At 38.2% G+C, this 13,187-nt stretch overlaps 1 protein-coding gene across 3 annotated transcripts in view; it reads left to right on the top strand.

The window, feature by feature from the left end:
- GSTCD (glutathione S-transferase C-terminal domain containing) overlaps window positions 1-7,794 on the top strand; it is a 142,365-nt gene extending 134,571 nt beyond the window's left edge. For all 3 annotated transcript variants that reach the window (XM_051819527.2, XM_008267531.4, XM_051819525.2), the window contains 2 exons: window positions 847-916; window positions 6,096-7,794. In XM_051819527.2, coding sequence (XP_051675487.2) covers window positions 847-916; window positions 6,096-6,232 — 207 coding nt within the window. In that variant the 3' untranslated portion in view covers window positions 6,233-7,794. The remainder of the gene's footprint in view (window positions 1-846; window positions 917-6,095) is intronic.
- The last annotated feature ends 5,393 nt before the right edge of the window (window positions 7,795-13,187 follow it).

The raw sequence follows: 13,187 nt of genomic DNA, 5'->3' as shown, positions 1-13,187 counted from the left end.
AGCTAATGAGTTAGCCTGCCATTGTGAGTAGTGGCAGAAGATAAGCGCCTCCTGAGTCAAGGACAAAAATCAATTTGCTGCTCACAGAGATAGCAGTAGACAAACTGCTATCGTTTTCACACTGACTCCCAGAGTTCCAGTACCCACAGGGCTTCAGGAAATGGAGTTTCTCCTGAGGGAGAAACTATATTCTCCAAAGTTGTTCACTATATAAAAATTTTTGAAAAGGTAATCCAGAACAGAAGCAAGTTTTCTGTAAAGCGCCAAATAGTAATTATTTCAAATTTTGCTGGTCACATACAAATCTTCCACATTCTTCTTCCTTGTCCTTCCCATTGTTACTGTTTTGGTTGTTGCTAGTTTATGACCCTTTAAAAATATAAAAACTTTCTTAACTCATGAGCTATACAAAAATAAGTGATAGGTTGGTTTGGATCTATGAGCCATAGTTTGCCAATCCCTTATTTGGAACAAACCTCTGCTTATAAGACACAAAAAACACAAAAGTCATGGAAAATTGTGTCTCAAACATAATAAGAACATTACATAGTTGTGCATCACCAATCTGAGCTACATAGTCTCCTGCTTTCTGAACATCACAACTAATAACTAATTGGTCAATAACATGGGATATTACATTCCAAGAAATGGTAATAGATTAGAGAACTGCATAAACATCAGAAGAAATAATTATCATTTTTTGAAAGTTTGCTTCTTTGAAAAGTACTATTTCTATAGTACTTTATTCAATTAAACAGTGTTGAGCTGAGAGAGTTTTTGTGTTATTTTTACATTGTGGGAGTAGAAGGCTAAAATAAATCCACATCCAATTGCTGTTTCTTTCAGGAACACATGATTCTGTGCAGATTTGCAGATCAGACAGCTGTCCAGCTTCCACCCCAAAGAAGACTCATAGGTATGTATATTCACAAAGCAGCTGGTGAGTAGATCAAGCACAATATGCTGTGGAACCAATGGACAGAGGCTGCGTGAGAAAAACTGGCCCATTTACTAGCAAGAAACTAAAGTTTATTCTTCTCAGAAAACTTAGTCCATATTGAAAAAGGGCTTTGTAACTATAATAACATTATATCCTATTTTGGCAAACATTAATACATTTAAATACATTTTCGATGTCTGTACATTGAATAGAATTCCTATGTTAAATCTCTCTTACTGTTATGAACAAAATGCAGCATCTATCAAAAGTCAAAAAGAAATAATAATGATGCCAAATTGATGCATTAAAAAATGTATAAAGATAATATTTTCTTCCTCAGAAAAAATATACTTGTGTGTTCATCATAGATGAATTTATCTGACATTTGCAATATTAAACACTATATAAATAGGGAGACCCAAAGAAAGATTTCAAGTTTATTAAGTAATTGATGTATTGAAGACTTCATTTTAGAAAATGGAATCACATTTAGAAGAATATAGAAGCTAATAGGTATTATACATTTAAGCACTAAGCTAAATGCTCTTACCTATTATCTCAGTAAATTCTTATAAAAATACTTAAGGAATAGAAACTGTTGTTTACGTTTTAATGCTGAGAGAGCTGAGACAAAAGGTTGCCTGGGGTACTTCATCTAATAGATGATAGAGCTACCATATGAACCCAACTTACTTGATTCTGAAGCTCTTAACTACCTTTGCGGTGCTGCTACCTAGCATGCTGGAATCACATCACTGGAAGCTTAGGTTCTAAAATCAGAGCTTAAGATAAAGGGGCAGAGTCAAAAATAATCTTAAAAATCATTCATAGGGTCAGTGTCATAGCGTAGCAAATTAAGCCGCCACCCGAGATGCCAGCATCCTGTATGGGTGCTGGTTCATGTCTTGGATGCTCCACTTCTGATCCAGCTCCCTGGTAATGGCCTGGGTAAAGCCCAAATGCTTGGGCCCCTGCCATATATGTAAGAGACCCTTGAGCCTCTGCCTTCCACATGGGATACCCAGATGAAGTTCCTGGCTCCTGTCTTCAGCCTGGCCGAGACCTGGCCATTACAGCCACCTGGGGAGTGAACCAGCAGAAGGAAGCTGTCTCCCTCCCTGCCTCTCCCTCTCTCTCTGTAACTCTGACTTTCAAATAAATAAATAAGTCTTAAAAAATCATTCATAAAGCCCCATATAAGACATTTCATTCTTTCTCTTCAAAATTTCAATAAAACACATTTTCCTCGAAGATACTAGAAAATAGTCTATGGTTTTATTGGTTGAGCACCAGATGAAAGTTAGCTGGTATTCAGGGACCATATTTTATCAGAAATAGATATCTTTAAACTCTAAAATTGATCTTTAAAAATGAAGTCAGCATAGCTAGGTGTTCACAGTTGGAGAGGTATGTGAAACCTGATGAGGAGAGAGATATTATTTCCTTTTCTTTCTTATATTCTGTCACATAAACCTTTTTTTTTTATTCCCTTGGCTGCATTTATATATTTATATTTTTCTTTACTTTGGTTCTTTTTTTTTTACTTTTATTTAATGAATATAAATTTCCAAAGTACAGCTTATGGATTACAATGGCTTCCCCCCCATAACTTCCCTCCCACCCACAACCCTCCCCTTTCCCACTCCCTCTCCCCTTCCATTCACATCAAGATTCATTTTCAATTCTCTTTATATACAGAAGATCAGTTTAGCATGTATTAAGTAAAGATTTCAACAGTTTGCACCCACCTAGAAACACAAAATGAAAAATACTGTTTGAGTACTAGTTATAGCATTAAATCTCAATGTACAGCACATTAAGGACAGAGATCCTACATGAGGAGTAAGTGCACAGTGACTCCTATTGTTGACTTAACAAATTGACACTCTTGTTTATAGCATCAGTAATCACCCTAGGCTCTTGTCATGAGTTGCCAAGGCTATGGAAGCCTTTTGAGTTCACTGACTCTGATCATATTTAGACAAGGTCGTAGTCAAAGTGGAAGTTCTCTCCTCCCTTCAGAGAAAGGTACCTCCTTCTTTGATGGCCCGTTCTTTCCACTGGGATCTCACTCGCAGAGATCTTTCATTTAGGTTGGTTGGTTTTTGTTTTGTTTTGTTTTGTTTTTTTTGCCAGAATGTCTTGGCTTTCCATGCCTGAAATACTCTCATGGGCTCTTCAGCCAGATCCAAATGCCTTAAGGGCTGATTCTGAGGCCAGAGTGCTGTTTAGGACATCTGCCATTCTGTGAGTCTGCTGTGTATCTCGCTTCCCATGTTGGATCATTCTCTCCCTCTTTTATTCTATCAGCTAGTATTTGTTTATGTGATCCCTTTGGCTCTTAGTCCTATCATTATGATCAATTGTGAACACAAATTGATCACTGGGACTAGTGAGATGGCATTCGTACATGCCACCTTGATGGGATTGAATTGGAATCCCCTGGTATGTTTCTAACTCTACCGTTTGGGGCAAGTCAGCTTGAGCATGTCCCAAATTGCACATCTCTTCCCTCTCTTATTCCCACTCTTATATTTAACAGCAATCACTTTTCAGTTAAGTTTCAACACTTAAGAATAACTGTGTATTGATTACAGTATTCAACCAAAAGTATTAAGTAGAACAAACAAAAAAAAAATACTAAGAGGGATAACGTATTAAGTTGTTCATCAATAGTCAGGGCAAGGGCTGATCAAGTCACCGTTTCTCATAGTGTCACATAAACTTTTGAAGAGAGTTGATTGTCTCTTACCTACAACTGCTACTCTTTCTTTTGCACTCCATTTCCCTTTCCCTCTTCCTGTCACATCACCGACACTTTGAGTAAGTCAAAAGTACATTTGATATAACTCCAGTAGTCCTTTGTCTTGGTCCATTTTTTTTTCTGCAAAAACAAAATACCTCAGACTGAGTAATTCATTACAGACACATTTATTTAACTTACAGCTCTGGAGGCTGGAAAGTCCAAGACTGAAGGGCATGCATTTAGTGAGGCCTTTTCTCTGAGTCATAATATGGCAGAAAGCACATACGAAGAGAGAGAACCAGAGGGGACCAGACTCGCCCTTTCATAAGGCACCCACACTTGTGATAGCAAACACATCACTGAGATAACAGTATTAATCCTTCTTGGCCTGATCACCTCTTGCTAGGCCCCACCCCCAACATTGTGCATTGGAGATTTGAGTTTCCAACACCTGCTTTTTAGGGAATATATTCATTCCAGGGCCACATAATGAAGACATAATTATATAGTAGATGGATATGTACACAACAGAAGTTGGGTGGCTGGAAGTTGCTAGCCTTGAGGAAGAAGAGCATTTAAAATTGCAGGCAGGAAGGGGAGAAAATCAGATTCAAATAAAGCCGTAGACTCCGTCAGATATCTACACTTCTGCTTCATACAGGCTATTCCTGTGTTCTGTGAACATTTTTAGGAAATTTATCAGACCCCAAAAGATAGACTACCAACAACTGAATTTTAGTTGTAAAAGACATTTCAACATGTGAAAACATGAGATTATTCTACATAATGAAAACAAAAAAAAATTAACTGAAGTGGGATCAAAGCCAAGTGTAAATGCACTGCAATGTAAGCCCAGGGTGGGTACTGAAGGAATGTAGAGCATCTCATTCTGGCAGAGAATATTTCACTTCAAACTGAAAAGTAGATGCAGAAACATTTACAGATGTGAAAGACGACGTTTTCAGGCAAAAAACAATGTCAGCCATTGGACTGTTGATGAAGAGGGGATATTTTGTCTAAATGGAATTCTAAACATCTCTTTATATCATTTCTAACACAGTTCATCCTTATGGCATTGGTCCTTTTAAGGAAAATATACAAAATAAGCATTTTAAATCCGACTCTCCCATTGCCAGTTCTTATCTGTGGCTTTCACCTTCCATTGATTTTTTTCCTGGGAGGATGCTGTCTTTCACAGAGGACTTTTCTATTTTGGACATGTGTCTTCACTTCTGAATTGATTTTAGCTTGGCAGTTTCCACTGTCATTCAAATAAATTGTTTTAAAATAAGGTTGAGGCATTATAATTATTGAAGAAAAATGGAATGAAAGAAGTTCTGCATAGTCAGTAGCTTATTTCCAAGAGAATGCGGAAGCTTATATATTGAATTTAGAGAAAAGTGTTAAAGTAAACCATAACTTTTAATATATTCAGCCCCAATCATTTCTCTCAAGGCACTTCTCAAGTTTGAAGTTTGTGTCTGCCAAAGAGAAACAAATTAGCTGCTTTGTTTGCCAGTCAGGTTTCTACTTGTTTTCCAAAGATTGCAGTGGACATAGAATACCAGTATTTTACAGAAGTTCAAGAGCTCTGAAAAGGAAGAGTATATTATACCTCACATTACATGTCTACATGAAATAATGAGCACATAATTGAGGATTTTCTGAAATACTCTCCATTTCTTATTTCTTCACAGTCCTGAAAAACCCCAGGTGGAAAATGTAGCATTTTTCAGAGGGTTTTTTGTCATCATGATTTATTTCTGTCTTTTTTTTTTTTCATTTAGTTATTTGAGAGATAGGGAGAGAGACAGAGGTTCCATCTAAACTGGTTCACTCCCTAATGCCCATGATGGTTGGGACTGGGCCAACTCAAAGCAAGGAACTGGTCTCAGGTCTCCCATGTGGGTGGGCTGCAGGAAACCAACTTCTGAGCCATCACCTGCTACCTCCCAGGGCCTGCATTAGCAAGAACTGGAGTCAGGAGCTAGAGCCGGGAATTAAACGCAAATACTCTGACATAAAATGTGGACATCTTAATGACCAGGCTAAATGCACATCCCTAAAAGACAGATTTCATTTCAGAATATTACAAATAATGTAGTTTAAAGAGAAATGGATTTTTAACCAAGGTAGGAGAAAATCTGTAGTTTTAATCTGAGAGTTGTCTACAACTACATTTGAAGAAGTTAACTTTCTTAGAACTATTAACAGAGACAAACCTGGGAAATGTCATGTATTTGTGACTATCTTCTCTCAACAAGGATCAAGAATCAAACTGAAAAAGTTTAAACAAGACTTGGTGTTGCCAGCATTCTCCATGGTGCTTGTGGATTTTGTCACCCTTTGGTTTCCCTTATTAACTGAAACTGCACTGCTTTGCTCACGATACCATCTGCTGTATTTCAGGGAAACAGTGCATGTGCCTGGTGGATATGGATCGAGCAAGAGCGGCAGAAGAACATGGCTATTCCGTTCAAGTAATATCTATGGAGCCAGAGAGCTGCTCTCCCAAAAATAACATGATTGTAGGAGTCCCCATGTAGAACAAGATACTCACCTTTCATGTTTTGCCATCAGTCTTCATGATGAAAGCCCAGTGGCATTCAGGGTTTCTTGGCATAACTGGGACATGGCATCAGCCATCCTGAACCCATTACACTCAGGAAGGAAAGGGACAGGAAAATCTTAGAAGAAAGGCTGCCTGCAAAGCATCACAGATGCTCTTACAATCTGTGATGAGAGGACTGCTGGTTTTCACGGTGAGAATCCCCTCAAGCAGAATGCTCCTCCCCAGTGGAAGTCCATCACCGGAATAACAATGTCTTCCTCAGTTCACAAGCTTTTCTGATCTTACTGATGTCATGTTGAATTCAAGACAGTGCACTTGCAACCCTTATTTTGTAATCACTTAAATATTCACATATAAACTAAAACTAGACTCATGGGGTGGGGCATTGTGTGTTTTTATATTTTTAACAATTGTACTTTTTTCTAACTTTTTTATAAATCTATTTAATTACTATATGGTTATTTTTAAACTAAGGATAACTGAACTTGAATATCATTTAGTATATTTCTTTTAAGTATATTGCCAACAGTTTACCAAATGAGATAATGATGGCTGGGTCAAACATTTTATGTGAAGAGACTATAAAACAATTGCAATAAATTTCCCATTATGAGAGTATGGATTTGTACATAAATCCTAACTAAGTAAGGAAGACATTGATTAATTAATTTAAATAAGTATTGAGGATCTGTTATTTGCAAGACTGTGGCTTAGATTCTTCTGAGGATACAAAGGTCAGTTGCAAGAGACACAATGTGAAAGTAAATCATCTAGAAGACAAGATTGAAGAATTAGTTAATTTCTTTATGTCATATCATAATTCAAATGTCAGTAAATCCTTATTTTTTTGTAAAAACTATTGAATATAAATTGGGAGTGTCAGAACTGTAGAGTGTTGAAGCTTATTTGAATACCCTCTGGTTAAACTCTGCTTTTCCCATCAGTTTTAAAGACATATGGCATCTCCTTTCTCACATGCTGCTATTTCTTTAACTTGTACATGTCATAGGTTATTCCATTTAAGATTCATTTAACTGGTTTTAATGTTTTCAACTCCTGTATGGCACATATCATAAGGAGGAAGGGCTTCAGATGGTCATGTCTATGGATTGAAATACAAGAGTCATTTACTGGACAGTACGAGCTTGGAGTAGAAGGGAGAGTTTTGAAGTCTTGTTTTCTGGCATAAAATTTAAGAAAAGAATTAACCATCTAAGTATTTTAGTCATTTCTGCCCATAAATATGATGTGTTCTTTTATCCTGAACTGTCTTTGTAATTGAGATATAGTTACATACAATAATAAATTTTAAGTGTTCCATTTGAGAAGTTTTGGCAATTGTATATGCCCATGGTAGTACCATGCAAAATAAAAATATATAATATTTCCATCAGATGTCAGATTTGTCCCAGTCTGTGGCTTGCCTACTTATTTTCTTAATGAATATCTTATTTTTGATGAAGTTTAATTTATCTTTTTACTCTTACAGTTAATATTTTCTGCACCCTCTTTAATAAAACTTTGCTTACCCCAAGACTGTGAAGACTTCACTTGTGTTTTATTGTAGAAATTTTATAGTCTAAAGCTTATTATGTTTAGGTCTAGGATCCATCTCAAATCATTATTCACAAATAGAGGTAAGTAGATTTTGAGAAATATACAGTCATTTTAATACCATTTTTAAAAATTCCTTTCCGGCTGGTGCCGCGGCTCACTAGGCTAATCCTCCGCCTTGCAGCGCCGGCACACCGGGTTCTAATCCCTGTCGGGGCGCCGGATTCTGTCCCGGTTGCCCCTCTTCCAGGCCAGCTCTCTGCTGTGGCCAGGGAGTGCAGTGGAGGATGGCCCAAGTGCTTGGGCCCTGCACCCCATGGGAGACCAGGATAAGTCCTGGCTCCTGTCATCGGATCAGTGCAGTGCACCGGCTGCAGCGCGGCGGCCATTGGAGGGTGAACCAACGGCAAAGGAAGACCTTTCTCTCTGTCTCTCTCTCTCACTGTCCACTCTGCCTGTCCAAAAAAAAAAAATTCCTTTCCTCTCCTCATTGAGTTTAGTATCTCAGTTGAAAATCAATTGAAATACATATGACTCTATTTCTGAATTTTCTTGTGTGTTCAAAATCTGTCTTGATTGGCATAGTTTTTTTGTTTTAAAACATTTTATATAAAGGGAGCAAATTTCATATATTTCATATATACAGTTTTAAGACCATTATGATACTCACTTTCACACTCTACTTTGCTCTCACTCTCTCTCCCTCCTCCCTTCCCATTTTTATTTTAATTTTTACAACATACTTTCAATTTTCTTTCTAATCAGAAGCTTAACCCTCCCCTAAATAAAGAATCAGCAAGTAATAAGTAAAAAAAAACACTGTTCCTCAAGAGTATAGACAAGGGTTATAAACAATAATCAAATCTCAAAATGTTAAATTTGTTCATTTACTTTTTTTGTACTCTGTATATTAGTTACTACAAGTCAGGGGAAACATTATGTTTGTCTTTTGGGGACTTGCTTATTTCATCAAGCATAATGGTCTCCAGTTGCATCTATTTTGTTGTGAAAGGCAGGCTTTCACCCTGTTTTATGTCTGAATAGTATTCTATATACCATATATACCACAATTTCTATATCAGGTCATCAGTTAATGGACATCAGTGGATTCCATATCTAGCTAAGCTATTGTGAGTTGAGAAAAATTGGGTAGTTTGTCTTTCCATTTCATGTTTCATTGTCTTGTTTGTTTTGGCTGTTCTAGATCAATTGCATTTCCATATAAATCTTAGAATTGGCATATCAATTTCTTTTTTAAACTTTTACTTAAAATTTCTTTAAAAATTTTTTTAAATGGGGCAGGTATTGTGGTGCAGCAAGTTAAGCCACTCTTTGGGATGCCCACATTTCATAGCACGGTGCCAGTTCAAGTCCTGGCTTCTCCATTTCCAATCCAGCTCCCTCCTACTGCGCCTGGGAGGCAACAGATGATGGCCCAAGCACTTGAGCTCCTGCTACCTGTGTGGTAGACATAGATGGAGTTCCTGACTCATGACTCTGGCTGCCCAGCCCTGGCTGTGGAGCCATTTGGGGAGTGAACAGCAGATGGAAGATCTCTCTCTCTCTCTGTCAAATAAATAAGTCTTTTTAAAACTACTTCCATAATAGTTTAGTGGGATTTTCAATATTGCCTGGTCTCTTTATATCAAGTTGAGGGAAATGCACATCCCAACATTATTAAATCTTACAATCTATAAATACATCTTTCTATGTATTTAGATACCCTTTAATCGCCCATAGAAATATTTTGTAACTATCAGTATAGATGATTTGTTTATTATTATTTCATGGTTTGATACTATTAACTATGAGCTTTTATTTTTTAAGATTATTTATTTATTTGAAAGGCAGAGTTATAGACAGAGAGAGGGAGGAACAGAGAGAAAGATCTTCCATTCACTGGCTCACTTCCCAGATGGCTGCAACGGCTGGACCTGGGCCATCCAAAGCCAAGACCCAGGAGCTTCCTCCCGGTCTCCCACATGGGCACAGGGGCCCAGCACTTGGGCCATCTTCCACTGCCTTCCCAGGCCTTTGGAAGGGAGCAGGATCTGAGATGGGACAGCCTGGACACATACCGCCTCAGGCGGAAGCTTAACCTGTTGCGCCATAGCTCCTGCCTCAACCGTAGCTTTTTTACACCCTATTCCCACTACTCAGAATAACTCGCTTTTACCCTTCTTACCAGCATAATCTCATTCATCCTCTGCTCTGAAGATATGACCTCCTGAGAGAAGACTCTCCCAACCTCCCTGGTTAGGTACCTGCTATATAGGATATCTTCCATAGGGAATAGTCTGCCCACTCCTCCCCAGGTGACTCAGGAGGCCCTTTTCCCCCCACCAGGGGGAGGGGAAAGCCTATCTGAAGATGATGAATATGGAGAACAAAAAAAGAGACTCCACTGCTCTCTCTGCCTTGTTCTCTGCATGGTGGTAGCTTTGGGATCCGCAGGAGAGAAGGCCCACACTTCCAGGAATGGAGAGTCCATACCCGCACTTCCGGGAATGAAAAGTCCTTGCCAAGGTCCCACGGGTGCCTAAAGGTCAACCAGTGAGGATCAGACATGCCTCAACCTTTAACCCCCACGCCCTGATTCTACAAAAGGAGCCTCCCAACCTCTGACGGGCGACTCCCCACCCCCACACTCTGTTGGGACCAGTGAACCTCGCCAGGGAGCGAAATCCCAATAAAAGCTTGTAAATTAATTGATTTGTCTGACTGGGAAGATTTGTCACACGCCGGACACCTTGTACATGGTATTCTCCAGCTATGATGGCTGTAGCCAATAATAGACACGGGTACTGCAATTGCTCTTTTAGCATGATTTTATGGTGTAACTCTTTGCCAAGGCTGTTGGCCAGCCAGAGCAAACAAAAGTGGTCAGTGGGATGCAAGCAACAGGGAAATCATTGCAATGACAATAATCTCAGCAAGTGACCTGATCTCACTCCACCGTTGTCCACCAAAATAAGGCTGCCCCTCACTGATCTGTTTCTCCTAAGGTAGTAGTAATATTAGGAACCAAATCTCATCCTGCATTGGTATTTAGGCCTGACTCTGAGAAACAGGCATAATTGTTAATGGCCAAACTTTTTTATCTTATTTGGGGGAACAAATTTCAGTCATTAGAAATTAAAGCATTTTTAAGGGCACACATTGCAAAATCATATATACTTACATATTAGGATTAGGTCTCATTCTAAAGATTTTGGCTACAGGTGTTCCCTACTTCATGGTTCAAGTCAACTGCTATTAATAGAACTTCACATACTGAAACCTATTTTTCTAGTGACTTTAAGAATGAAGGTCACAGGAGAGAAAATCCTGTGAAATGATCATAAAAAAAATCGCAATAAAGCCACACATTTGAAAATCACAGCTTTTTAAAAATAGACCCAATGAAAAGTAATTTGGAGTCTGAATAGCAATTTCTAATTACTCTGAAAATACAGGTTTGTTGTAGAACAGCTAGAATATGTGGCTAAACAAAAAGTACAAAATTTTTTAATTCACTATGTGGATACTTTTTTGTATACCCTCTTAGGCTTTGTGTTGTATATGCACATACATGCACAGATTGAACAAACACTAATATAGTACTTTCATGTACTAGGCACTATTCTAAGCCCCTACAAATAATATTTCATTTATTCTTTTATGTCATTTAATTCCCATAATGACTCTAGGAGCTATATACCATTAGTAATCTCATTTTATAGACACTAATGGTAAGATTACACACTTAAAGCAGACCTGGATTTGAACCCAGCCAGTAATTGGCAAAGATATAAGTCTCTTTGGCAAGCCTATTAGAATTGGTAGGGATAATCTATGAGAACAAAAATCTTAGTGCCTTTATGCAAGAAAGATGTGTTTGTCACTCACACTACATACCCATCCAAAATACTACAACTAGTCCACATTGTCTTCACAGCATGACCCAGCTGGACCAACTAGCCTCTAGCAAGAACACAGCTGGTCTCCTGGCAAGGGAAAAAGAGGCATGGCAAACTACCAGCTAGCTATTAAAGACTTGACACAGATGTGATACATATCTCTTCTTTGTTTCACTGGCTAATGCAAGTTACATAGTCTTTCCTGAGTTTAATAGGATGGGGATATGTACTTGTACATGTGAGAAATGTGTATTATGAAGAGTACGCATGGATTTAAAAAATATTTTACACCAAAATAAAATTCGTTTAAATCTATGTTTCTTTGAACTGTTTAAAATACCCTCATATAATAGCATAAAGTAGATAAAGTAGGATGAGGGAAAGGAAGAAGGAAACAACAGAAAGAAAAGACCCTATTCCAATTTGGAGTTAGAGATTCTGAATGCCATTGATTTATTGTTGGATATTCTATTAATCCATCGAGGAGAATTATGACATATGCCACAAGCACTTCTTGTTATTGCTCTGAGAATTTTCACAGTTATCTTTGGAAAAGATTTTTCCACAAAAAACACTCAGTGGAATTGTTTATTATTATAGACGTTTGCAGAACTATGCAACAGGGTTTCAAATTTGCAAACTCTGCTTTATACATTAAAGTACTTTATCTTTAATGCCAAATATTGCTTTATGAAGTTTGTACTAAGAATATATGAATATTTATTTCCTAGCATCCTTAATCAATAAAAGCATTGTCAGAGCTTTTGGTCAATTTCACAGGCAAAAAAAAAAAATTATTTTGTTAAAGTTCTTGGCCAATCTGACAGGCCAAAAAAAGTTATTTTGATTTTAATTGTTTAAATTATTCAAATGATTGCATACTTTTTTTCATGTTTATTGGCCAAATATTCTGTGAATTGCTGCTCAACCATGAATTTATTTTAATGAACACATTTATTGAACTTTTTTTTTTTTTTGACAGGCAGAGTGGACAGTGAGAGAGAGAGACAGAGAGAAAGGTCTTCCTTTGCCGTTGGTTCACCCTCCAATGGCCGCCGCGGCCAGCGCGCTGCGGCCAGCGCACCGCACTGATCCGATGGCAGGAGCCAGGTGCTTATCCTGGTCTCCCATGGGGTGCAGGGCCCAAGCACCTGGGCCATCCTCCACTGCACTCCCGGGCCACAGCAGAGAGCTGGCCTGGAAGAGGAGCAACCGGGACAGAATCCGACGCCCCAACCGGGACTAGAACCCGGTGTGCCGGCGCCGCTAGGCGGAGGATTAGCCTAGTGAGCCGGGGCGCCGGCCACATTTATTGAACTTTGAAGCCAGGCATTGTGTTTATGTCCCCTGATCATTTTTTATCTGGTACTTTCATCTTTTATATAAATTAATAAACATTTATTTGTGAGTTAAAGACTGTTATTAATTATGTTTTTAAGAGGATACTTTGTTATTTTTATTCCATTATTATACATT

Source organism: Oryctolagus cuniculus, chromosome 8 (assembly GCF_964237555.1).
Source record: "Oryctolagus cuniculus chromosome 8, mOryCun1.1, whole genome shotgun sequence".
NCBI lineage: Eukaryota > Metazoa > Chordata > Mammalia > Lagomorpha > Leporidae > Oryctolagus > Oryctolagus cuniculus.
Note: the sequence above shows the minus strand (reverse complement) of the source record. Positions and strands in the feature narration are given on the sequence as shown.